The sequence below is a fragment of the Eulemur rufifrons genome, chromosome 18 (genome assembly GCF_041146395.1).
Source record: "Eulemur rufifrons isolate Redbay chromosome 18, OSU_ERuf_1, whole genome shotgun sequence".
In the NCBI taxonomy this organism is placed as follows: Eukaryota; Metazoa; Chordata; class Mammalia; order Primates; family Lemuridae; genus Eulemur; species Eulemur rufifrons.
Genome location: NC_091000.1, coordinates 58,771,401 through 58,797,259, shown reverse-complemented (window position 1 = coordinate 58,797,259; position 25,859 = coordinate 58,771,401). Strand labels below are relative to the sequence as shown.

At 43.8% G+C, this 25,859-nt stretch overlaps 1 protein-coding gene across 2 annotated transcripts in view; it reads left to right on the top strand.

The window, feature by feature from the left end:
• The first annotated feature begins 7,464 nt into the window (after positions 1–7,464).
• Positions 7,465–25,859, top strand: part of SIRT5 (sirtuin 5) — a 33,738-nt gene continuing 15,343 nt past the window's right edge. The window contains exons 1-4 of one of the 2 annotated variants that reach the window (XM_069493161.1): positions 7,465–7,492; positions 19,003–19,140; positions 21,891–22,024; positions 24,151–24,376. In XM_069493161.1, coding sequence (XP_069349262.1) covers positions 19,026–19,140; positions 21,891–22,024; positions 24,151–24,376 — 475 coding nt within the window. In that variant the 5' untranslated portion in view covers positions 7,465–7,492; positions 19,003–19,025. The other variant, XM_069493160.1, reaches the window with a different exon arrangement.

Genomic DNA, 25,859 nt, shown 5'->3' with positions numbered 1-25,859 from the left:
ACTTAAATTTAAGTAGCCACATTTGGCCAGTGGCTACCATATTATACAGTGTACTTCTAGAAGAAAACATAAAAGAAGATCTTTGTGATTTTGGTTTAGGCAAAGATTATTTATGACACAAAAATCACAATTCATAAAAGAAAAAAATTGATAAATTAGACTTCATCAAAATGTTAAAACGTTTGCTTTTTGAGAGATACTCATAAGAAAATGGAAACACAAGCCACAGATAGAAAAAAATTTGCAAAACATGTAATGGATTCTCACGATTCAATAATAAGAAAACAAAACAACCCACCCAATTAAAAAACAGGTAAAATATTTGAACAGACACTTCACTAAACAGATATGGATAGCAAATAATTGCACAAAAAGATACTCAACATTGTTATTTATTAGAGACATGCAAATTAAAATCACAATGAGATACCACCATACACCTCTTAGCCTTTAAAAATACTGACACCACCACGTGCAGGGGAGGAACTCTCACATAGAGTTGGAAAAAATGCAAAATGGTACAGACTATTGAAAAATAATTCAGAGATTTTATAATTGGAGATATTATCAATTATATTTCCAAGGAAACTTACAAATGTCGGGCACTAATTGCTTAGTATTCAGGGAAAAGTGCCTCAGTTTGCTTAGTGCTCAGCTTTCCTCCTCACTTCAACACTGTGTGCTCTGCAGATCAGCATTCTGCATGAAATAAAGGATGGGCATTTCATTTCCTCTTTTTGATGGGAAGTATAATTTGTGGGTTTTGATTCCAGATGAAAACAGATAAATTTTCCATTGGGCAAGAATAAGGATGTATGACTTATATAATGCCGTATTACACCCACCCACCCTGGCTGTAGCAGCTCTTTGTAACAACTTCCCATCCACTGCTAGGTACACAAGGGCAGTACCTCTCACACTTTAAAGTACACAGGAATCACCCAGAAATCTTAACATGCAAATTCTGATTGAGAGTTCTGGGGTTTCTAACAAACTTCCTGGTATTGCTAATGCTGCTGGTTCCAGAATCACACCTGTTTGCTGTACTGTAACATTCAGAATCTTATTAACATTAATTTCATACCTTTCCAAGAGGGTCAGTGTACTCTTTTTCAAGGAGATTGATGAAACAGTACAAAGGTGAGGGGGTCTATAGGTGGCAATAACAACTTAGATTTTCTCAAAGTGAAATCTATACAGTAATTTCATAAATTAGTCCTGAAAAGTAGCAAATGAACAGCACCTGCCTACTGGGTGTTACTATATGCCCGGCACTATGTTAAATACTCTTCATACCCCATGTCTTTAATCCTCACAATACGGTGAGAATGAGCACGATCAGTCCCAATTTAAAGATAAAGAGTCTGAGGTTCAACATGCTAAGACATAATTGGGGCAGACTGGCCCCTTAATTTGGTGCTCTTAAGTCCCACAGAACACTGCCACAACACACCTCTCCGCACACACCAGTGATTATCACAAACTGGGGGGAGTAAGTGATCAAGTATGTTCAAAAATAAATATATATCAAATATGTAACAAAATGGACAAATGTCTGCTGGAGTAAACTAAAACCATAAGCATCTTTTCTGTTTGTTTCTTGAGGGTGTTTTTGTTTCCGTTAGCCTAGTGAAGTGTGGTGATTAGGGGCAGGGCCACCCATTAGTTTTGCCTCAATCTCAGTCTTTTGTCTTGACCTCTCACCAGCTCACACCAAACTTGTTGAAGACTCTGGTGGAAGATTATTAAAAAATGCTTTGTGCTCCTAGGGAGAATGTTAACTTTTACAATAGGTACTCAGTAGAGCTATTAGAAAGGAGAGGAGAAAACACAAAAGCAAAATTTCAGTGTTTAAAATTTTAGGGAGAGGCTAAGAAGAAAAGATCAAAACAGTGTAGTCTGATGGCGGAATTTTATTATTTTATCCATGCATGATCATTCTTGTTAATATTATCAGCTCTCATGCAGCGCTCTAATTGAAAGCTTCACCAGTGTTTGGCACATAATTGATAAATGAATGAGGAGATGAATGGAGGAATGAATCCATGGATGGATGAGATTAAACTAGGGGTGGCCAAATCTACCCAGTTCATTTGAAGAATACTGAACTTTTGATTCCCATGTTTCTTAGCTTCTGACTTCCTAATGTCTTGTCCTTTGTTCCGTTCAATTGTTCATGTAAAGGTGACTTTCTCAAATGAGCACATACTTTGGTTAACTTCAACAATTTATTTTTAATTATAAAAATACTTTGGAATAATTAAACAAGAAATGTGGAAAATCTGTATGAAGAAAGTTTAAAACCAACTCCTGAGAGATTTAAAAGATGACTTGAATAAATGAAAAGGTGTATGCTATTTTATAATAGGAAAGCACAATATCATAAATCTGTTAATTCTCCTTAATTTATAAATTTAACTTGATCTCTTCAAAAATATCAGTAGGATGTGGTATTTGGAGCTGGACAGCTTTTTCTAAAGTTCTGCTCCCTCCTCCTCCCTCCCCTCCCCCCTTCTTGCTTCTTCTTCCCCCCACCCCCCATCCTTGCACAAAGCTAAAGGTTTCTACTTTGGAAAAATTGCACCAGACTTGGGGACAACCTGGGGACACCAAGCAGAGCAGAGTGAGGGAGAGATGCTGTGCTAAAAAAGAGGACTCAGAGAAAGTCTACATTCTAAATATTAAAGACTTCCTACCCCACCCCAAGCCCTCTTCCACAACTCAGTCACGAAAACAGGCAAATACCCTCTGCCAACAGGATACTATGATTCTTCTTTAAAAGACCGGAAAGCCTCAAAGACTGACATTTTTGTGTCCTCCAAGGAACTCTCTCTCTCCTTGCCCAACAGTGAAGCTCAACGGTTGCTACCTCCCTCCACCCCAATACACAGATCATCCTAGCCATTGTTTGGAGTCTTGGTTATGAACAGTCAAGGATTGTCAGATATTCCAACATGAAAACAACCAAAACAAACAGAGAAAAGAAAGTAGGAGAAAATAGGGGCAATTCAGGGAGCAAAAGGAAAAAAACCACACATACACTATATATGTATGTGTATGTATGTATATTCACGTATCGAGATACTAAATGCAATGTTTCTAATTGTCTCAATGTTGGCTTAGGTTCAGAAGGCTTAGGAAAAAAGAGGTGACAACATTCCCGCCTTTTAAAGAGAGGCAGAGGTGTCAGACCACCCGCAGTAGTTAGCAGTCCGGCCTCAGACCCTGACTCTGCCCTTACCAGCTTCGTGACCCAGGCAGATTGGTTCGGCTGTCCATGCCTCCGTTTCCTCATCTGTAAAATGAAGACAGCCACAGCCTCCACCTCATAGGGTCATTGTGAGGATTAAAGAATAAAATAATCCATGGGAGGTGTTGAGAACAGTGCCTGGCACCTAGGAAGAGCTCAGTAGCTATTGCTGCTGTTGTGCCACGATTATCCCCTCACCCACCTGAGACGTATAAAGGAAAAATTCTCTGTTGTTAAAATGCACGTATGTTTCCTATCTCTCGTGAGGGAGGACAGTGGAGCTTTTCCCGGCACCTCAAGACAAGCGAGGAGGGCATCAGAAAGCCACCCAGAGAGCTTGACTTGCATTCCCGGAGCTGGAGGGACTCAGGGAGTGGGATCCAGTATGTACCTGAAAAAGCCACAGGTGAGAAGACATGGCCCCATGGGCCTGAGGGAGCAGACCAAAGAGAGTTTGGGTTGTGCTCGGAACACCTCCATTTGCAGAGTTTGGCAGTGAAAGGATTCAGGCATGTTTTCCACGAGCTTGATGTGGTCCACGGGAAGGGGAGTTGCTGTTGAGTTTTCTTGGAAAGGATTCTGTCCCACTGGCTTTCTGCCAGGAGAGATGCCCTTGGCTGGAAAAGACTCAAACCCACCAAGATGCAGAAACTGAGTAGACTATGTCAAAGAGCTATGCTTAAAAGAACCCCCTAAAACTGCATAGGTTTCCCATGAGAGAAAGAATCAGCATTTGGAACCTGTTGGGACTTTGATTCTGATCCTTGAAACATCATGGAGACCGAGCACCAGGGCAGAAAGGTCTCAGGTGAGATGTCCTCAAACGTGGACCTTCCTCACTCAACTCCTTCCTGCTGCCACCCAATAACCAAGGACAACTTCCCAACCAATGGCAAACACTGGTAAGTGTGGAGAACCTGGACACCTCATTAGAGATCATGGGGGCATTGTCTCAGTCCATTTGTGCTGCTGTAACAAAATACCACAAACTGGGTAACTTACAAAGAACAGAAATTTATTTCTTATAGTTCTGCAGATTGAGGAGTCCAAGATCAAATCACCGGCATCGGTGTCTAGTGAGGGCTGCTCTCTGCTTCCAAGATGGGGCCTTGCTGTGTCCTCACAGGGCAGAAAGCAAAAGGGCTAGAGAGGTGAATTCTCTCTGAAGCCTCTATTACAAGGACATTAATCCATTTACAAGGGCATAGTGCTCACGACCTCATCACCTCCCCAAAGGCCCTACCTCTTAATATCACAACAGGGACTGCGTTTCAACGTAAATTTTGGAGGGGTCACCTTCAAACCATGGGAGGCATGAAGGGAGAACCACATCTGCTGATGAAGGTGGAAACAAAAAGAACCACTTTGGAAACTCCCCTCCAAAGGGGCAGTGAGGACATATTGTCATTCTTTCATTTAATATCTTTTAAAAAAATAAAATGTGTTGCATCCACCAAAACAAAACAACCACAAATTGGATGGTATAAACATAAAAACGAAAGAACAGAGCTCTTGGATATTAAGAATATGGGCACTGGCTCCCCCATCTCCCCCATCCAACCATCGAAAGACAGTGTGCTGTTCTCGTGGCCCCAGACTGCCCTCTGATGTAGGCTTGTCCTCATGACCTTGCTCTTCTCACCATAGGGCATGCAAACACCTGCAACCCCCACTTTCCTGTCTGCCACTGTTCACAGTTGGTTATTCATGTCAATTTTATTTCTGAAGCATGTGCTGTGTGCATTGTTGCTGTGCATAGCAGGGGTGGAAGAAGCTGTGGCTACATACCGAATGCAGATCCACTGACCAGCTGATGGAGGTTAGAATTACAACTCATCGGTCATCCTTGGTGCTGACCATCCCTAGGTGTTTACGTCCATGTTTATACTTGCAGCAGAGGCTTACAGAGGACAGTCCCCCGTGAGGGGCAGCATGATAATCAGTAAAGTGAGGAATCCCAAGAGGATATAAAACTCAGGGCGGAGAGGAGATTGGTTCTCTTTTCAGAGGTAAAGTTTGGCATGTCTGAATGTCACTAAAGCAAGCAGGCAATACTACCTTCCAACGTATGTGCGTGTAGATTCTTCTCTCATCTTACCAGTTGTCCCAGGAAAATCTCTGTGAATAGGATGAGTCTTCTTTGCTTGTTTACTTATTTTTGGTTTGTTTTGTGCAGCTATAGCCAGACTCATGGGAAAAAGAAAGAAAAAGTCATTTGCTTTTTAAATTTTAGTAGACATAGCCAAGCCATTATCCTCTTTTAGGCTGCTTTTTCCATGAAGTTGTTCATTCATTTATTTAATGTGTATTTACTAATTGAGCATCTACTATCAGGGACCCTGAGAGCTGGGAATATCACAGGGAGCAAACAAAACAAAACAAAACAAAAAAAGCACCCCAAGAAGCCACCTTCACAGCGTGGTGCAGGAGAGAATCTTTAATAAAATACACAAGACATATATTTGGAACCTTAGCTGGGATAACTGCCATGGTACTACAGGAGCCTGTACTAGGGACAAGGCATCTCACCTAGTTGTGAGGAGGGTCAGAGAAAGCTTCCCTGAGGAAGTAACAGTTGAGTTGATACTGATAGGATGAGGGGATTTACTACGGGGAGAGAGGGGTGTAGGAAAAAAACATTCCAGGGGAACAGCCTTTGTTCACAAGGCCATCAAGAAAAGCTGCAGTTGCTTCAAAGATGGAACGGATGGCAGCTGATGCTTCAATAGGAGGAAGTGGCCTGACAATAGTCAGGGAGAGTTGGCTCTTCCAAGCCGGGGAGAAGGGATGAGGTTGAGTGGTGGTGTGTGGATGGCTGTGGGTGTGGCCCCCCGACCTTGATGGAATACAATGCCCAGAAGTGGCAGAACCTGTGGGCGGTGGAGGGCTACATACAGGGCCTGTGAACCACAGAAAGTTGCAATAAGGGGCCCTGTTTCCCCCATCCCAAGTATCTGACTGAAGGTAAAGGATTAATACATGATGGTCAGTATGAAAACACAAAAGCAATGGAACACAACACTTTAAGGAGAGGTGCTCTATGTAGTGATTTGAACCCTTGTCTCTGGAGCCAAAGCACTTAGGTTTAAATACCACTCAACAGCTTTGTGCCTTGAGCAGTTACTTGACGGCCTTCAGCCTCAGTTTTCCCATCTGTAAAGTGGGGATAACAGTACCTATTTCATCAGGTGGTGGGGATGATATAAATTGGTTAATACACATGAAGTTCTTAAAAGTGTCTGGTACAAAGTACATACCATATTATATGTTATGGAAAAAATAGCCGGTTGTGATCCCCTCCCCAATTTTCTTGTACTCCATAAGTCCCTGAAGTGCTGTTACAACCTACAGGAGTGAGAGGGGCCTCAAAGTGGGCTGAACTTCCAGCCAAATGGTGGGAAGTGGTTAAGATTAGAGTTGAGAAACAAATGTTAATGTAACATGTTTTTGCCCAGAAGTTCTCAGACCATTTCTCTTTCTGGTCCACTGGCATGCCCACAAACAATTTCCATTCTAGCAAAAGTAGTGCTGGTGGTAAGCCCGAATCAAAGAAAAGGAACGAGGGCAGATTTTAAGGGAACTCGGACACGTGGAACCACGTGAGCCCAGAGCCCTGGAAGGATCTGAGGACCAGCACATGTGCAGGGCAACCGCACAGGAGGGCAGGGGGCATTCGTTATTGGGTTGGAGCCTTGACAGGCTAGACTGGGAACCAACCATCATTTGAAATAGCGTTGCAGGGGAAAATAACCCCAACATTTGAAGTCCTCTGTCCTTAAGTTGTGTGATCCAGCTGTTTTCTCAAGGAGGAAGCAAAGTAGGCAGTAATTCACTACACATGTGGGCAGTGGAATGACTCCTGGAAGCTGACCAAGACGAAGCAAGTCACCGCGCCCTCCCCTATCCTACACCCCCATCCCCCAAAGAAAGATAAACAATCGTTCAATTACACAGAAGACTGGGGAACTGCTAGGGGTCGGGGTCTCAGGCAGGCGCCGCTGCGGTCGGCAGGGCGCCGAGCCGCTCCGCCCCCGTCGCCTCGTCCCGCGGGCTCCTTGTCCAGCCTCCGCGCCGCCCTGCACTCACCCGCTGCAGGTGTGTCTCCGCCGCCCCTAGGGTCTCGGCGGCCTCCGGACCCGGCTCGGCCGTCCTGTACGCGCACGAGCTCCGCGGGGCGGGGCGGGACCAACCTGCGGTGCGCATGCGCAGCCCAGCCTGCCCCGCGGTCGCCGGCCAGCAAAGGTTGGGGGCGTCCGGGACCCGGCGGGGTGGATGAGGCCGGAGGGACGAAGAGAACCGGGGGGCAGGAGTGGGGCAGGGAGGCACCGAAGACTGGGTAGGGAGGCCACCGGGGGGCGGGGCGCGGGAGACGGCGAGGGGCGGCGGGCCCCCGAGCTCGCCCAGGTGAACCTCAGGTCAGGTCCGGTCCGGAGCGCGGTCGGGGCGCAGGTGCCTCCAGTAGAAAGTCTTGGAGGCACTTAGGGAGGGTCCCGTGGTTCCTGGGGTGGGGTCAGCAGCACGTGCGGAGGCCCAAGGTCTTCCGGGCGCTGCCGGGGGTCGCTGCGGCCGCAGAGAAGAGGGAGGGGGCAGGCAGCGAGATTGGTGAGTAGCCCGCCCTGAGCACGTGGGCCTGGGAAACCGCTGTGACCGCGAGCCCCGGGAGGGCTCGAGACCGAGCCTCCCTTTTGAGAAAGGTCACTCTGGTCACTGCAGCTGCCGGGGTGACATGATCGTGGCTCCAGTGGCGGCAGAGGGCGTGTCAGGAGGGGTCGGGTTCCGGACATAGTGTTAAGGTGAAGTCGTCAGGATTTGCTGCCTGGCCTGGCTGTGGGGTGTGTGAGAAAGGGCAGGGTCAGGGCCCAGTCCTTCCGACGAGGAGCAGCCGGGAGGATGGTGCCTTTGGAAGGAGGCGGCTTGGGGACTTCTGGAGCGCAGGCTGCCCGTGTGGAGTGGGAGCCGTCTGTTGGACGTGGTGGCGGTGTGTGCAGTCTGGAGCCCTGGGAAGATGGGAAACCCAGAGTGGCAGGTCCAAAGAGGTAGGAGGAAAACTAGGAGAGAGTGGCGGCTGGAAGCCAGGGAAAGCAAGGATTGCCCAGGGAACGTTGGACTGAGTCAGAGGCTGGACATCAATAAAGAGGAGGATGGAGACTTGACCGTTAGGTTTAGCAAGGAAGAGGTAGCTGGTGCCCTTGGCAAGAGCAGATGATGCAGGGTTAGAGGGAATGGAGCCCCTTAGTATACCTGGGGACTGGTGTATTCATTTAGTTCATAGGTGTTCAAAAAGTATTTATTGAATGCCTGTGAAAGTTTTTGCACGTTTTTGTCACTTTATTATTTTTTATTTTAATTGAAAAATAATTGTATATGTTTGTGGTATGCAATGTGATGTTTTGATATATATATGTAGAAAGATTAAATCAAGCTAATTAATGTATCCATCACCTTACCTACTTAGTTTTTGTGGTGAGAATGTTTAAAATCTACTCTTTTAACAATTTTTGAAATGTACATTATCAATACCATGATTACCATGCTGTGTGATTATAACACTAAATCTTCTGCTTCCTGTCTAACTGAAGCTTTGTCTCCTGTGACCAACATCTCTCCCTGACCCTAGCCTCTGGTCACCACCATTCTACTCTCTGCTTCTTTAAGTTTGACTTTTTAAGATTCCACACATCAGTGAGATCATGTGGTATTTGTCTTTCTACCTGGTTTATTTTACTTAGTATAATGTCCTCGAGGTTCATCTATGTTGCTGAAAATGACAGAATTTACTTCTTTTGTAAACCTGAATAGTATTCCATTGTGTGTGTATATATACATATATGTGTGTATGTGTGTATATACACATATATGTATATATATCTCTCACATTTTCTTCATCCATTTGTTCATTGATGGACACTTAGGTAGTTTCATATCGTGGCTATAGTGAATAGTGCTGCAGTAAATGTGGGAGTGCAAGTATCTCTTCAATATTCTTATTTCTTTTTTTTTTCCCCCTGAGATGTAGTCTCGCTCTGTCACCCTGGCTAGAGTGCCATGGTGTCAGCCTAGCTCACAGCAACCTCAAACTCCTGGGTTCAAGCGATCCTCCTGCTTCAGCTTCCCAAATAGCTGAGACTATAGGCGTGTGCCACCACGCTCAACTAATTTTTGTATTTTTTGTAGAGATGGGGTCTTGCTCTTGCTCAGGCTGGTTTCAAACTCCTGGCCTCAAGCAATGTTCTCTTGGCCTGTTATTTCAATTCCTCTGGATATATACCCAGAAGTGGGATTGCTGGATCATATGGCGATTCTGTTTTTAGCTTTTTAAGGAACTTGCATACTGTTTTTTAAAATGTCTACACTAATTTACATTCCCACCAACTGTACCAGGGTTCCTTTTTCCCCACATCCTCATGCTTGTTATCTTTCATCTTTTTGCTAATAGCCATTCTAACAGGTGTGAGGTGATATCTCATGGTGGTTTAATTTGCGTTTCCCTGGTGATTAGTGATGTTGAGCATTTTTTCATATATCTGTTGACCATCATATGTCTTCCTTTGAGAAATGCCTGTCCAGGTACTTTGCTCATTTTTTAATTGGGTTATTTGTTTTCTTATTATTGAGTTGTTTGAGTTCCTTATATAAGTAGCACCTTATCAAATGTATGGTTTGCAAATTTTGTTAATCTGTGGGTTGTCTCTTCACTCTGTTAATTGTTTCCTTTTCTGTACAGAAGCTTTTTAGTTTGATGCAATACCTTTTGTCTGTTTTTACTTTTGTTGCTTTTGTGGTCCTATCCAAGAAATCATTGCCTAGACCAATGTTGTGGAGCTTTTCACCTATGTTTTCTTCTATTAGTTTTATAGTGTGAGATCTTATGTGTAAGTCTTTAATCCATTTTGAGTTGATTTTTGTATATGGTGTGAGATAAGGGCTCAATTTCATTATTTTGCATGTGAATATTCAGTTTTCTGAACACCGTTTATTGAAGAGACTGTCCTTTCCCCATTGTGTGTTCTTTGTCAAAAATTAATTGACCATAAATACTTGGGTTTATTTTTGGGCTTTCTATCCTATTCCATTGGTTGATATGCCTTTTTTAAATGTCAGTACCATGCTGTTTTGATTGCAATAGCTTTATAATATATTTTGAAGTGCCTACTGTGATGAAATCAGGGAGTGTGATGCTTTCGGCTTTGTTCTTTTTGCTCAGAATTGCTTTGGTTATTTGGGGTCTTTTGTGGTTCCATATGAATTTTAGTATTGTTTTTTCCTTTTTCTGTGAAATGGGAATTTTGATATAGATTGCACTGAATCTGCAGATCACTCTGGATAGTGTAGACATTTTAATAATAATTCTTCTAATCCATGAACATGGGATATCTTTCCATTTATTTGTGTCCATTTTCTTAGATTAATGTCTTATAGTTTTCAATGTACAGATCTTTTACCTCCTTGGTTAAATTTACCCCTAGGTATTTTTTTTAGGCTATTGTTAATGGGATTGTTTTCTTAATTTCTTTTTCATAAGTTTGTTAGTGTATAGAAATGCTACTGATTTTTGTATGTTGATTTTGTATCCTGAAAACAGATATCATGCTGATGATATGATCTTATATAGAGAAATTATATATATATATCCATATATACAGGTCCCTTGGTCATTTTTTAATTGGGTTGTTTTCTTGCTATTGAGTTGTTTTGAGTTTCTTGTGTAAGTAGCACTTCATCAAATGTATGGTTTGCAAATTTTCCTGATCTGTGGGTTGTGTCTTTGCTCTGTTAATTGTTTCCTTTGCAGTACAGAAGCTTTTTAGTTTGATGCAATACCATTTGTCTATTTTTGCTTTTGTTGCTTTTGTGGTCCTATCCGAGAAATCATTGCCCAGACCAATGTTGTGGATATATATATCTCTATATATTATATATCTTATGTATGCCTATATATTATATCTTTCTATATGTGTGTTATATATCTATTTTATCTATATATCTTAAATATATTTTACGTATATTATTTGTATTACATATAGATATTATATATAAGAAACTTACATATAGAAAAATTTTTCCTTTCCTATCTGGATACCTTTTATTTCTTTTTCTTGCTTAATTGCCCTGGCTACGACTTCTGGTACTGCACTGAACAGAAGTTGTGAGAGTGGGCATCCTTGTCTTGTTCTTGGTCTGAGAGGAAAAGCTTTACACTTTCTATCATCGAGTATAATGTTAGCTGTGGACTTGTCATGTATGGCCTTTATTATGTTGTGGTACATTCCTTCTATACCTATTTTGTTGAATACAGAGTTTTTATTATGAAAGGATGTTGAATTTTGTCACATGTTTTTTCTGCATCTACTGAGATGATCATGTGGTTTTTGTCCTTTTTTTGTTAATATCATGTATCACATTTATTGATTTACATATAATATATTGAGCCATCTTACATTCCCAGGGATAAATCCCACTTGATCATAGTGAATGATTTTTTTAATGTGTTGTTGAATTCAGTTTGTTAGTATTTTGAGGATTTTTGCATGTATGTTCATCAGGGACATTAGCCTGTAGTTTTATTTTCTTGTATTGTCCTTGGCTGGCTTTGGTATGAGGGTAATGCTGGCCTCATAAAATGAGTTTGGAAACATTTTCTTCTCTTCAGTGTTTTGGAAGAGTTTGAACAGGATTGGTATTAGTTCTTCTAAAACGTTTGGTAGCATTCAGGTTAGCAGTGGTGCTATTAGGTCCTGGGAGAATTTGATGGGAAACTTTTGGTTACTGATTCGATCTCCTTACTCATTATTAGTCTGTTCAGATTTTCTATTTCCTACTGACTCAGACTTGGTAGGTTGTATGTTTCTAGTATTTTATCCATTTCATCTAGATTGTTCAATTTGTTGGTATATAATTGTTCATAGTGGTCTTTTATGGTCCTCTGTATTTCAGTTGTAATGTGTCCTCTTTCATTGCTGATTTTGAGTCTTCTCATTTTTTATTAGTCTAGCTAAAGATCATATGTTTTAAATTAATGTTTTCTGTAAATTTTTTCCCTGAACTTCCTGATACAACCTTTCATTTATTACATTTTTCAGAATTGATAGAGTGCCTCCTTTTTCACAGGGAACACACAGACATATTTCCTTTTTTCTAATTTGGTAGGTAAGTTTCAGATTTCATAAAAAAGCATCAGTAAATTACTTGGAGTAGTGTCAGTGTATGAGAACCTGTCTAGCACCCAGAAAGTTCCCAGTGACTGTTTGATGAATGAATTTATTTCCCCCCTAAGGCCTCTCTTCCCACCTGGAAGATAAAATCAAGGTAAGAGGCTTCACCTAGGTCAGCTTTCACCCCTGAGTCTTCTGGCTGGGAAACCTGAGTCCTTTGGCCTCTGATTCTCACAGGGGTGCCCCCTCACCCTTCTGGCAGTGTTTCCAGACTTGAACAAGGTTGTAAGCTTGTGGAAAGTAGAACCGCTGCCTCTGCCGACCTCCTGGGAAAACAGATACATGTTGCCACAGAGGATGCTTTCAGTAAAGACTTGTGGTAGCATCTTGAAAATAGCCTTATGTTATGAGCATTTACTGTCCTGAGAATAACTTCAGGTGGTGTCGTTCAATGTTGTTTTTAATCTCAACTTTGTTTTCACATTTATTGAGAGACTGACTGGCAGAACATCTTGTAAATTAACAGAAAATTTAGGAAAATAGTTTCCATATTCATTTTTAAAAATCATGTGAAATGTTTACTAATCAAACAGGCAAGAGAGTGGTTTTTGTAACTAATGAGACCAAAATTATGTCACTGATTCATCACTTCAGATAGACATGAAAAGCTTTGGTTCCACTAATAAATTCATAAGTTAGTATAGATGAAAGGTTTAAAATAAAAATATACATGTTTAAAAAGAGTATTTTAATTGTATACAATCCATGAGTACGTGTGTGTATATGCATATACATATATAGTGTGTGTATGTCATTGGACATTACAGTTCACATAAGATGAAAACTAAGGCTATATTCCCAAAAAAGTACTTGCTGATTGCATTTCCTAGTCAAGGAATCTAGAAATTAGTGATTTTGGAAATGTTGAAACATCAGCAAATAAAACTTTTTTCTATTTTATTATTTTAAATAATGGTTATGGTGAAAGTAATTATTATTGCTCAGTAATGGAAACATTCCAATAGAAAAACTTAGATGAAAAATTAGTTAACATTTTACCCATATAATACAAGTTAAAATTTTGTGTCAATCCTACAGTTAAAAACTCCTTAGTGTTCTTATGTTTTTGACAACTCTTTATACTTAGTAATTCATTCAACACTCATCTTCAAAGTAGAATGAAGATTTTCCCTCATGTCAGAGCTGTCCAGGAGAAACATCATTTTGACCCTCTTGCGCGGAAGAGCTCTACAGTATAATCACACTAGGTGCTTTACATGATGCCTCTGTTGATTGGATTTTAAATTCTTAATGACATTTATAGTCCTGCATTCATGGCTGTGAAAAAATATGACAGTTTACTTAGTAGTTACCTAAAATTCTTTTACAGTAAGTGGGGATGGTTCCTGATGTGTACAAACCTACAAATGAAGAAAAGGATTTTCTGGATCAAATTGGAAGTCTGGATCATATTGAAGTCTTCAGATTCAAATATTAGAAAGCAACAGTGGGAAAAAAACATATTCATCTTTGGGAGAAATAAGTAAAGATAGGTATTTAGCTCAAAATGGTTGCATAGGTAACTTCATGCAACATATATGAAGCTTTTAGTTAAAGTTAGTATTGAGAGCCTTCATCTTCACAATTTTCATCAAGATATGCAAGTTTAACAGTTATCTGTGACAGTATTTTTAAAGGCTCATACCCATTTTTCTTGATAGTTATTGAAGCTGGGTGATCAGAATATAAGGGTTCCTTATACTATTCTGTTTATTTTTGTATATTTTTAAATGTTTCCATAATTGAAAACATAAACTATGGAAATCCCTCATTTGTCCCTTACTGAGGTTTTCCAAATAAATTGAAGTTTAAAGAAAAAGCTTATCATGCCCATGCTGGTTAAAGATCATTCCAAACCATTTCCTCCGAGCTTGCTTGCTTTCTTTATTTTTTTATTTTAATTTTTTTATTTTAATTTTTTTAGAGACAGAGTCTCACTCTGTTGCCCTGGCCAGAGTGCAGTGGTGTCATCATAGCTCACTGTAACCTCAAACTTCTGGGCTCAAGCGATCCTCCTGCCTCAGCCTCCTGAGTAACTGAGACTACAGAGGTGTACCATGCCACCCAGCTAGTTTTTCTATTTTTTGTAGAGAGGGGGTCTTGCTCCTGCTCAGGCTGGTCTTGAAGTCCTGGCCTCAAGCAGTCCTCTTGTCTTAGCCTCCCAAAGTTCTAGGTTTACAGGCGTGAGCCACTGCGCCCAGCCCCAAGCTTCCTTTAAATCAAGCATTGGGGTGGTGTCCATGTTGGTTGGGCATGCCCATTGTCACTGAGTCTGCAAGCTGCTCCCCAGAGTTGCCCTCTCAACTGCTGGGGCATCACATTGCTCACTTCGCCCCCCCAGCAGCCAGTCTGCGTTCCTTCCCTGCAGAGATGACTCCAGGCAGCCAGACAGTATGGTCCCCTGAGGTGGTTCTGGAAACACTGTATCATGTTTCTCTAACTTACTCTCTATTCAGTATTCAGCAAGTTTGTCCACTTGCTGCTTATTTGTAGATGAGGTTTATCAAAATACTCTATACACACTATGTAAAATTCATCCTTTTTATTATATAGTTCTAGGAATATTGAAAAATCATCACAGAAATAAAGACAGAATTTCCCATTGCTCTGACAGTTCTCTGCTCCACTGCTTCCCCGCACTCTCCCCACTCCATCTGTGGAAACCACTGATGTGATTTCTGTACCTACAGTTTTGCCTTTTCAGATCATATAAGTGGTCTCAAAGACTGTGTAGCTTTTTGTGTCTGGCTTCTTTCGCTTAGCATAATACTTTTTTCTTTTAAAGCATCTTCGTTTTGAAATAATTTTAGGCTTCCGGGAATGTTGCAGAAATATCACACCAGGTCCCCACATACTATTTACCAAATTTCCACAAATGTTAACACCTTAACTTGAGTACAATGATTTAAACCAGGACATTTAGTATACCTAGACGTTTACATACATAGTACTGTTTATAATAATTTACAGACTTCATTCAGATTCTGCCAGTTATTCCACTAACGTCCCTTTTCAGATCTTGAATCTGTCAACTGAAGAATGACAAGGTTTATAAATTTGGAAGGGGGAGCTTTTTTTCTCATAAGGGGTTGCAGCCTGCAGGTGGGCCAGGTCGTAGGCTAGGGAGCATAGTCTCAGGCAAAAGCTGAGAACAAGCACTTGGAGGGAATGGTAAAGGAATGGGAATTTTTGCTGGGTGAAGTGGCTGAATAGATATACGTAACGAGCTGTAGGAGGGATCATGAATATTTATGAAAGGAGAGCCAAGCGCATGCGCAATTGAGCTTTATGCCCCTCTATGGGTTCGCCTTCAGAATATGGCAGCCGTCTGGTGTCAAAAGGCGTAGCACATCCCCTGTAGACTGGCCAGGACCACTCTGTGACCGGTGGCCCCTTACCAGGAAGGAATGCCAGTCGGTTGTAGTGCCAAAACCACAAAAAGGGAGGAGCAGTATTAGGCAGTTGGTTGAAATCCAAGAGGAGCAAGTCTTTCCAAAGGGGGGTGGTTCTGTTTAACCCTCAGGGAGGAAAACGTGAAGGCAGATAACGAAGGAGGAGCCGTGTAATGAGGCGTGTTTGACCTTCAGTCCTGTCACGGCTGGGATTTCAGTTTTAAGGTTTCTCTGGGTCCCCTTGCCCAAGAGGGGGGTCTGTTCAGTCAGTTGGGGAGCTTAGGACTTTATTTTATTTCTCAACTCCAATCTAGGATCCCGCATTACACTTAGTTGTCATGGCTCCTTAGGGGCTGGGGTAGTTCTCAGCTTTCAGAAATTTGACACTTTTTTGAAGCCTGTTGGCCAGTTTTGTTGTAGAGGACGCCTCAGAGTTTGGTGTTTTCTCATTGCCAGATTGGGGGGGAAATGCCACACAGTGACGCTTTGCCCTTGTCATTGCATCACATGAGGAGGAGGATGAAGTCAACCTGTCTTATTACTGGTGATGTTAACTTGATCACTTGATTAAGGTGACAGCTGCCAGGTTTTCTACTGCAAAGTTTCTATTGTGTAACACTTTAAAGATTCATTCATGTTGTTGAATGGATTAGCAGTTTGTTCTTTTTATGGCTGAATAGGATTCATGGTGTGACTAAACCACAATTTGTTTACCCCTTTATAAGTTGAGGGTCATTTGGTTTGCTCCCAGTTTGGGGCCTGGCACTATCCAATAGGCCTTGGTGTTCTCCTGTTGAGCATAAACCACATCACAGAGCGCCAGCACAAGACAGGGCCACTCTGTGACCACAATGGATCAGGACATCAACAAGACCACTCAGTAATCATGTCTGAACTCAAAGACAAGCACATGTCTAAACCACAAAAACAGCCAGACACTCCCCCATCCTGGCTAATATGAGGGACGGCTGCCTCTTGACTGATCACTTTAGCCTCACTTCATTCCTTCCACCTTTTGGATAAGATTCCTTACCATATCCAGTCGAAGTATCCTGTTTCCTAACAGCATCCAATCCAGAGCAAAACCCCACTTCCGTGAGCCCCTCCCCAACATGACTTAACTCAAGCCCAAATCCTGTGGTAAATCCATTCTAACGTTCTGAGACTGTGGTCCCCAACCCCCAGCCCTGCCGCATAGTGTGGGGGGTGGGGAGGGCACACAGCAAGAGGTGAGCAGTGGCTGAGCAACCTGTCCCTCAAAAGCAAACTCATCCCTTGCATCACCACCTGAGCTCCAGTCCCTGATGCCAAAAAGGTCGGGGACCACTGCTGAGACACTCTGCTGTTCCTCATGGTATGCTCTGTCTCTTGCAGTCTGCTCAACTACAGGTGTGCTCCTGGCCTTTGGCTGCAAGGCATTGACAAACCAAACAACATATAAACATATATATTAGAAAATCTTTGCTTCTGCTCTTCATACATAAATCTCCCACCCCACACTCAATGCTTTTTACTAATTTCTTGTGAATTTTTTTTAACGTAAATGTGAATAAGTACTAAGGTAATAGTCTTACATCTCCTTCCCTTTCTCTTTCAAAACACTACTTGCATCTTACTTTTCCCCTCAACATAATATTCTGGGGATTTCTATCAGATTAGAAAGAACTTTCTTCTGTTTTTCTGTTTTGTTGTTGTTAATTGTGTTATAAAATACACATACCAAAGTTTGCCATCCTAACCATTTTTAAGGGTACAGTTCAGTGGTGTTAAGTATATTCACGTTGTTGTCCAACCAATAGCCTAAACTCTTTTGATTTTGTGAGACTGAAACTTTATACTCATTCTTCTTAAGTATAATTTACATACAGTAACATTAACCCTTGTGAGTTCTGAGTTTTGAAAGATAAAATCATGTAATTACCACCATAATCAAGATATAGGACAATTCCATTGCCTTCCCCCCCCAAATCCCCTCATGTCCTCTGTGTTCACTCTCCCCACTCTGACAACCACTGATGTTTCCTGCCCCCATAGCTTTGTTTATCCAGATGTTATGTAAATAGAATCATATGTACATTCTTTTTTTATAGCAGCCAAAGTACATAATGTGAATGTGCCACTGTTGATTGAACTCATACCCTGCAGTTGGATACTGAGGTTATTTCTAGTCTTTTGCTGTTTACCACAATGGTCTAATCTAGTATCTGTAGATATGTCACTTTGGACATGTACAAGTCTAACTCTTAATAAAAGTCCCCAGACTTGGGATTGGTGGGTCAAAGGGACAATGCATTTGTAATTTTGGTAGCTTATCCTACAGAGGGATTTATCATTTGGGGAAATGTGTTATTTTTCTATTTTTCCTATATGCTCAGATCTTTAATCCTCAGTTCTGCCAACATTTGGCCCACTAGATGGAAGTCAGCTCTGCCAATTGTCACTGTCATTGATACAAATGTCTTTTTCTCTGTTTGTTTTCCTTTTATAAAATTCCTCAGGTACAGATAGAGATTTGCTAAATGCGCTTTAGGTGCTACAACTTTCTCTGACACTAATCCTATCTTAATCCTATGTGTTGTCATAGTACATGTCTTCTCTTCCTACTTCAGTTCTCAGTTAGAATTATATTCTCATGGAAACTATACTTTGGCCAAAAGTTGACAGACCAGTGGTTTTCGTACCTTTTTAAAAGAAGTTTTTCAAATGAATCCTCGAATCTAACTCTTTTCCCCAAGCCTCTAAGGCAGTGGTCCTCACATTTGAGTGGTTCTCAGAATCACCTGGAAATGGATTATGGGCTCCATCCCCAGAGTTTCCGATTCAGTGGATCTGGGGGGAGCCTGAGACTGCATTTCCAACAAGATCTCAGGGGATGGTACCTCGGGTGGTCTGGGGAACACGCTTTGAGAACCACTGCTCTAGGGCACCTCTGCACATCCTAGGAGCGCTTGAGAACACACATTGAAATCAGCCAGTTTAGAGGCTGAATATCATGAAGATCTCTTACCAAAGATTTTTGTTAAGGGCATTCTTACTTCATATATATGTATATGTGTATGCATATATAATGTAAAAAGATGTGCATATTTCTATGTATAAAAATATTTTGATTATTTCTACTATATTTATTTTTGTGATTTTTGTAAAGCCCACGTCAAGAATTAGAACTAGATGCGACCTCTCCAGATTGTCCCGAGCCGACTGTTTTCCCAGCTGTGCCGTGGCCTGACACCTCCAGCCCCCACACAAACCAAGATTTGCCTGACAATGACTCGTCCAAGTTCAAGTAAGTCATTCTCATCTTCAGCGGCATGTGAAGAACCTGTGAAATACCCGAACCTTGCTACACTTTAAGGGGAACGTCTACATCAAAATATGTGTTGGGCAAGGTTTTGGAGAAAGCCACTCTGTCCTCTTCTCTTTTAAGCGAGCCCATTCTGGGGCAGAGTCAGAGCTTATCTCTTAATACTCAAGTTAGGGCCATTTAGGACATTTTGTTGCTTCTGCCAGAATATTTGCATTTAAGCTTTTCACACGTGATTTGTACTTTAAACTCCTCACTTCTCTGCGGGGGAGGAAAGCTGGTGCTTGCCTGTCGGGCAATATGGGGTTAAATTTTCTGCTCGACAGAATCTTTGTAGCCCTATGTCACGAAAACCTACAAGTGAACATATCTGGTGGGGCTTTGGTCTGAGTATAGAGTCTAACAAATTTTTATAATTAAATGACCTGTAGATGGGCCTGTGAAACAGTGCTTCACTAGGACATTGAAAGGCCAAGCTGAATTCTTTTTACCTCCTTTTCAGCTTTTGGATCGCTTGTCCTAACGCTTTGAGTCTGCCTAGGTGTAATAGCCCCTCCTTCTATTTTGCCTAATGTCAGGAATGGAAAAGAACTAAAAGAACTGAGTTCCACTCAACTGCACACCCCCTTGGCATGCACAGCTGTGCAGAGCAGGCTGCTGGAGTCTGTGGCAGGATCCAGAAGTGTGTGCCTGACCTTGTTTAAAAGTGGGCCATCGACGTTGGGAATGACAAAACATGCTGGCGTGTTTTCCTTTAGCAGTTGGGAAATGTCTTTTTTTAAAGATTTCACACCACATTAACATTACTGTATATTACATCGTGTTTTCTAAGAACCAAATTTAGGTTGACTTTTTTATTTGTTTCTAGAAGTTGCTTAAAGTGGTACCTTAATGGAAGTCACTCTGACCTAGGAATATATTGGTCAGTAGGATGACAGTTTCCATTTGGAGTAGAAAAGACCTTTAGGTCTGGGGAGAGTTTTAGGGGTGAACTCTGAAGTCCTTAAGGGTGTTTGTAAGGGTAGAACCCAGGATTCACACAAAAGGTTCCTAGAAAAATACTTACGTGTTTTCTTATTAAGCATCTTGTTCTTTCAAGAGATTAGATCAGATTAGAAACTCTAATCCACCCAGATGGGGTTTCTGCTTCCCAGTTCTTCCTGGTTGGACAGCTTGTGTCTCCAGGTGGGCTTATTTTCCACGCCAGTCTGTCCCTGGAAGGGCTGCGCGGTCAGCCAGAGCTTTGGCATGACCGGCAGGGTCGTTGGGTTGGTCACACCTGCAAGAGGACGGCGTGTTGTGGCTACCTTCGTTTCATCCAGTCTCAGGCTGCCAGGAACGTGGTACCAGAGAGCTCCAGGAATGCAGCCTGAGAGGGAGCTGGTGCTCTCTGCTTCTTTGTTTGTGAGAGTCTATGTTTCTTCTTTGTTCATTTTCACAGTAGTCTATTGTAGGGCAGAGAGGAAGGGAAGGGGAGGAGGGATTGAGCCTTTAGTGAGAGTCTCTGTCCCGAGCCAGGCGTGGCGTGTGGCTCTGGGCTTAGGAGGACGAGGAAGTCCCAGGCCTGCCTACAGGGAGTCATGTATGAGAACCCAGTAGAACATGCCTAACCACCGGGGATACAAAATGAGGCCCCTTTCCCTTTAGTGTTCAAGTTAACTGCCTCTGAGTCCCCACCTTACTCTTTCTTCTTTGCCCCCTTCCTGCCTGTCACTAGTTCCATCTCTCCGGGGACACTCATTCGGTCCAGGGGTTAGCCTTGGTCGCCATTCCCTCGAGAGGGGAAGATCAGGAGCTGCTCCGTCAGCTGAGGAATTCGGTTCCACTTCTGCTGGCTCTTCAGGGCTTTAACACGTGTCGGCCACGCCTGGAAGATCCCCGTGTCTGGGACATACGCTGCTACTGTGGCTTGGGCCTGCCACGGGCAGTGAGGTCCAGTACTCGCTTCTCAGGGGAGGACAGAAGAGGGAGTTTCTCCTCCCCTGGCAGCCTGTGCTCATCGCTGTGCCCTTCAGGCACCTGCTGGGCCACAGCACTTACCCGACACACGGCCTGCAGAGCCACAGTGCCTGGGAGAGAAGGTGTTGGTCTCAGCCACACGCTGTGCCTCTGTAGTGTCTTGTTGAAAAGTTTGACTCTTATTTGAGCTGTCAAGGAGAAGGTCACGTGCCCATGTTTGTTCACAAGAGGGGAGCCCTTGTCCTCACCCTGGGTCACCGTGGCGAGGGAAGTTGCACTAGCAAGATCCCCAGAGGGAAGGGAAATTTGGGGAGGAAGGGTAGGCTTTGGGGTCCAGGGGCCTCAGCTCAGCACTCACACACACAAGCTTGTTTTTACTTTTATGAGGGAAGATGGATTCCTACCCATTAGTCTTTTTTAATCTTCATAACAATGCTGCTCTGAGGAAGGCACTATTGTGCACATCAAATAGCCAAGCAAACCGAGGATAGAAAAGGACGAGTAATTCACATGAGATCACACGGTTGGATGGGAGAGCTGCGATGCAGAGCCTGCAGCGTGTGTGTGCCAAAAGCCCTGCCCTGCTTCCTTAAGAGACTGTATACTCACCCATCGAGCTGCATGAGACGGTGTCTTCATGGTGCAGGAATGATTTTTGTTTGAGTATTTTAAAGTATAATTTCATGCAAGGTCAAGTTCAAGATACAATTGATATGGGATACAAATGTCCTCATTGGCACACTTGTCTGATAAAGATTTTGTTCTCTGTTTAGGTATGGCAGATTTTCGCAAGCTTTTTGCAAAGGCAAAGCACATAGTCGTCATTTCAGGGGCCGGTGTTAGTGCCGAAAGTGGAGTTCCGACGTTCAGAGGAGCCGGAGGTTACTGGAGAAAATGGCAGGCTCAGGTTGGTATGTTTCCAGAACGTGAAAAGGCTCTTCTGAAAGAAGCCATAACGGAGTTTGACTTAGAACTGATGCCAGTGCCTGAAGCCCAGAGGGAGAAATTTGAAATCACCTGTGACCGCATCGTCCCCTTGATTTTGGCATCGACTCAAAATTCCTATGATTAAGATCTAAAATTTAAGCAAAGAAACCACTTTCCTTACTTTCTAGATATGTGTAGGTTGCATTTATTCAGATAACAGTTTCTTCTAGTAATTGTGTTAAAGTGGAATCAGAAAACCTTGGTTCACATAATTCATTGCTAGAACTTCTGTGACCTTTTCATGTTAAAACTAAGGCTTAGGGCTTGACATTAAAAAATTTATGTGAAGGCCATTGGAGTGTAAGTTCTGTGAGGGTGTGGATCTTTTCTGTTAATCCAATTTTTAAGAGAGAGATATATATATACATATATATAACACACACACACACATACGCACACACAATAAAGATCACCAAGTTTAAGTGTAAGATTCAATGAATTTTAACAAATGGGTGTAGTTGTGCGGCCCCCACATGGTGCTGTATAGAACATGTCCCCTCCCATCCCGACTCAGGGCATCCTTAGTTTTGGAGGACGGGGAGGTTTTACCTGTTGTATTCATTTCACTGTCTCCAGCTCCCAGAACTCTGGTACACTGTAGGTGCTTAATAGATTTTTGTTGGTTGAATGAAAGCAATCATGACTTCAAAACATGACTTCCCTATTCAGTGGGTAATTTCTTGCTGAATGTAGAGTTCATGAACCTGTCCCTTCCTTCCTCCCTTAAGTGTCTACGACTGGCAGATATGTAGGATGTTTGTCACCTGTCTGCTACCCTCCGGGTGAGGCCTGGGGGCTGTGATGTGGGGTCATCCACTTAAAGGTGAAGGGGGAGGAAAAAGAGCAGAGGCCAGGGGGTCCAGCGAGGAAGAGGAGCAGCCTGGAGCAGTCCCTGGAGCAGAAGCAGCAGGGGTGGGACCTCAGAGGATGCGGGTGGCACGTGGAGAGGGTGCTCATTCGTGTCCGGGAGGCTCAGAGCTGGTGGGCATGCAAAGAAGTCAAGAGAACACACTTGACTCCAACCCCATTCCAAGGACACCTGGAACTGCTCCAGGCCACTCGTGTTCTGGGTGGAGAGCAGGAAGGAGGGGTCGGGTGGGTCACCCTCAGTGTGGGTGTTCCCTTGCAGAGTGGAGGCTGCTGTTGCTACCAAGCAGAGGGGGCCTCTGGAGAAGACTAAAATGCACCCATGTTCAGTATGGGAACCTGTCCTTGATAGAGAAACCATACTTCTTTTTAAAATTAACATTATTGGGGCGGAATTTACATAGAATAAGATGCACCCACATACATTGTGGGTCCAGTCTGATGAGTCTTGACAGGTGTGCACACCTGTGTAACACCAGCACCTCCACAGCAAGCATAGCACATTTCCGTCATGGCTAAAAGTTCCCCGGGCCCTTCCCAGTCCAGACAGCCACTGCCCTGCCCTTTCACCCTAGATGAGCTCTGTCTTTCTGAGAGGGTGAGCCGCGCTTAAAAAATACATATTTTATATGTTCTGTTAACATGCCTATGCTCTCTGAAACATGTAGTTGTGTGTGTGTGCCACTGTGTATATGTGTGTCGTTTTGTGTATGTGTAATTGTGAGTGTAGTTGTGTGTATGTAGATACGTGTGTGTGTGTGTGTGTGTGTGTGTAGGTATAGCTGTAGTTATGAAAACAGAGTTTCTCAACTATGGCCATTTTGCATTTCCTGTTTTTCCTGGGTATACCTCAAAATTCGATTCAGTTTGTGTATTTTGGGGCTCTGTGAATAAGTATATTCAACCCCAAATACCTTCCCGCATATTGCTTTACTTCCTGTTCATGACCTGCCCGAGGGGTAGATGGGGCAGGTGGCTCTGTCCCTGCCTCGTCACTCGAGAGATTCAGGCCGATTTCTCCGGGGCCCCAGGTCAGCCGCAGGATGGGGCCGTTGCTGCTTGAAGCTGAAGCTGCCCTGCTGCCACCCGCACCCTCCCGAGGCCGCCGGCCCCATCTGGAGAGGAAGGGCGTGTGCTGCCCCGGTTCCTCCCTGACTCCGGCCTCCTCTCAAACCCCAGGATCTGGCGACCCCACAGGCCTTTGCCCACAACCCATCCCGGGTGTGGGAGTTCTACCACTACAGGCGCGAGGTCATGCAGAGCAAGGAGCCCAACGCGGGGCACCTCGCCATCGCCGAGTGCGAGGCCCGGCTGAGCAGACAGGGCCGACGGGTCATGGTCATCACCCAGAACATCGACGAGCTGCACCGCAAGGCTGGCACCAAGAACCTTCTGGAAATCCACGGTAAGGCCGCTCAGCCTCACGTATGGAGGGGAACCAGACTTTAAAACACATGTCCTGCCATTTCAGCACAATCTCTGGTCCCTTCTCTCCTTCTGTCCCTGCTGAACACCTGTCCCGCCCCCCAGGGTGCTGTGGCATTTCCCTCAGGGACAGTTTGGTGCCCTGAGCCACCTAAATAGCTACCTTTGGTGATGGGAGGATCACCTGGCCCCCTGGCATTGTTCACTTGTCTCCTACATCCTTGCTGCTCGGAGTGTGGTCTGGGAGCCAGCAGTGTCACATCCCCGGGAGCCTGTTAGAAATGCAGAATCTCTTGGCCCCATCTGGACCCACTGAATCAGAGTCTGCATTTTCCCAAAAGCCCCAGGTGTCTGGTCTGCACAGGCACGGCCCCTCCCTCCGGGGCTGCTGGGGAGGGTGCCGTGCGGTGAGAACGCCCTGGCTGAGCCGAAAGCAGCCGGTCTGGGCTGTGGACAGGGGGCTTCAGCAGGATCCGGCAGGAAGACTTTGGGATCCTGGGGTGTCCATTCACTTTACCTTTGTCCCCATGGGCACTCTCCACTGAGGCCTGCTCTGGAGCTTTAGGAACCTTCTGGCTCCGTGCCCTTGGCTATAGCAAGCCCACCAAATGGTGACATTGGTGGAGTTCATCTTAGGTCCCTCTGGCTTCCCTCCTCCATCGTGAAGGACCCCCTCCCTTCCCTCTTGTCCCCTGACTCCTCTCCCCTCCTTGCTCTCACCGAAGGTCTAACACGTTCATTCACACATGGGCATAGGGTGTATAAGGAAGGCTCCTCCCAAGGCCATTTTCATTTAAAGAGTCTGCAAAACTTCAAACCCAGGCAATGCATTTCTAAGTGTGGAATTTCCAGAGGTAGCGCACCACACCAGCGGGGTGGGGGTGGGTGGTGTGTTTGTTTCTGCGTGTGTGCATTGAGGCTGCTGGCTTTTGCTTAGGCTCAAGGTCACCCAGATAAGAAAAGTAGGCCTAGCACTCTGGGAGGCCGAGGCGGGAGGATCCTTTGAGCTCAGGAGTTCAAGACCAGCCTTAGCAAGGGTGAGACACCGTCTCTACTAAAAAAATAGAAAGAAATTAGCTGGACAACTAAAAAATATATATGTAAAAAAAAATTAGTTGGGCATCGTGGCGCATGCCTGTAGTCCCAGCTACTCGGGAGGCTGAGGCAGGAGGATTGCCTAAGCCCAGGAGTTTGAGGTTGCTGTGAGCTAGGCTGATGCCACGGCACTCTAGCCCAGGCAACAGAGTGAGACTCTGTCTCAAAAAAAAAAAAAAAAGAATAGTTAGGCGGTGTTCACTTGGATCTTGTCTCTCCTTTGTGTCCCAGGAGCAGTCAGCCACCTGTCAACTGAGTGTCTTTTTGGTACCTACATCTGCAGAGTCTGGGCCCTTCTCATTTCTCTGTGATGTCAGAAATATGGGCTGTGTCCTGGCCATACATAAACCTGAGATGATAATGCCTAT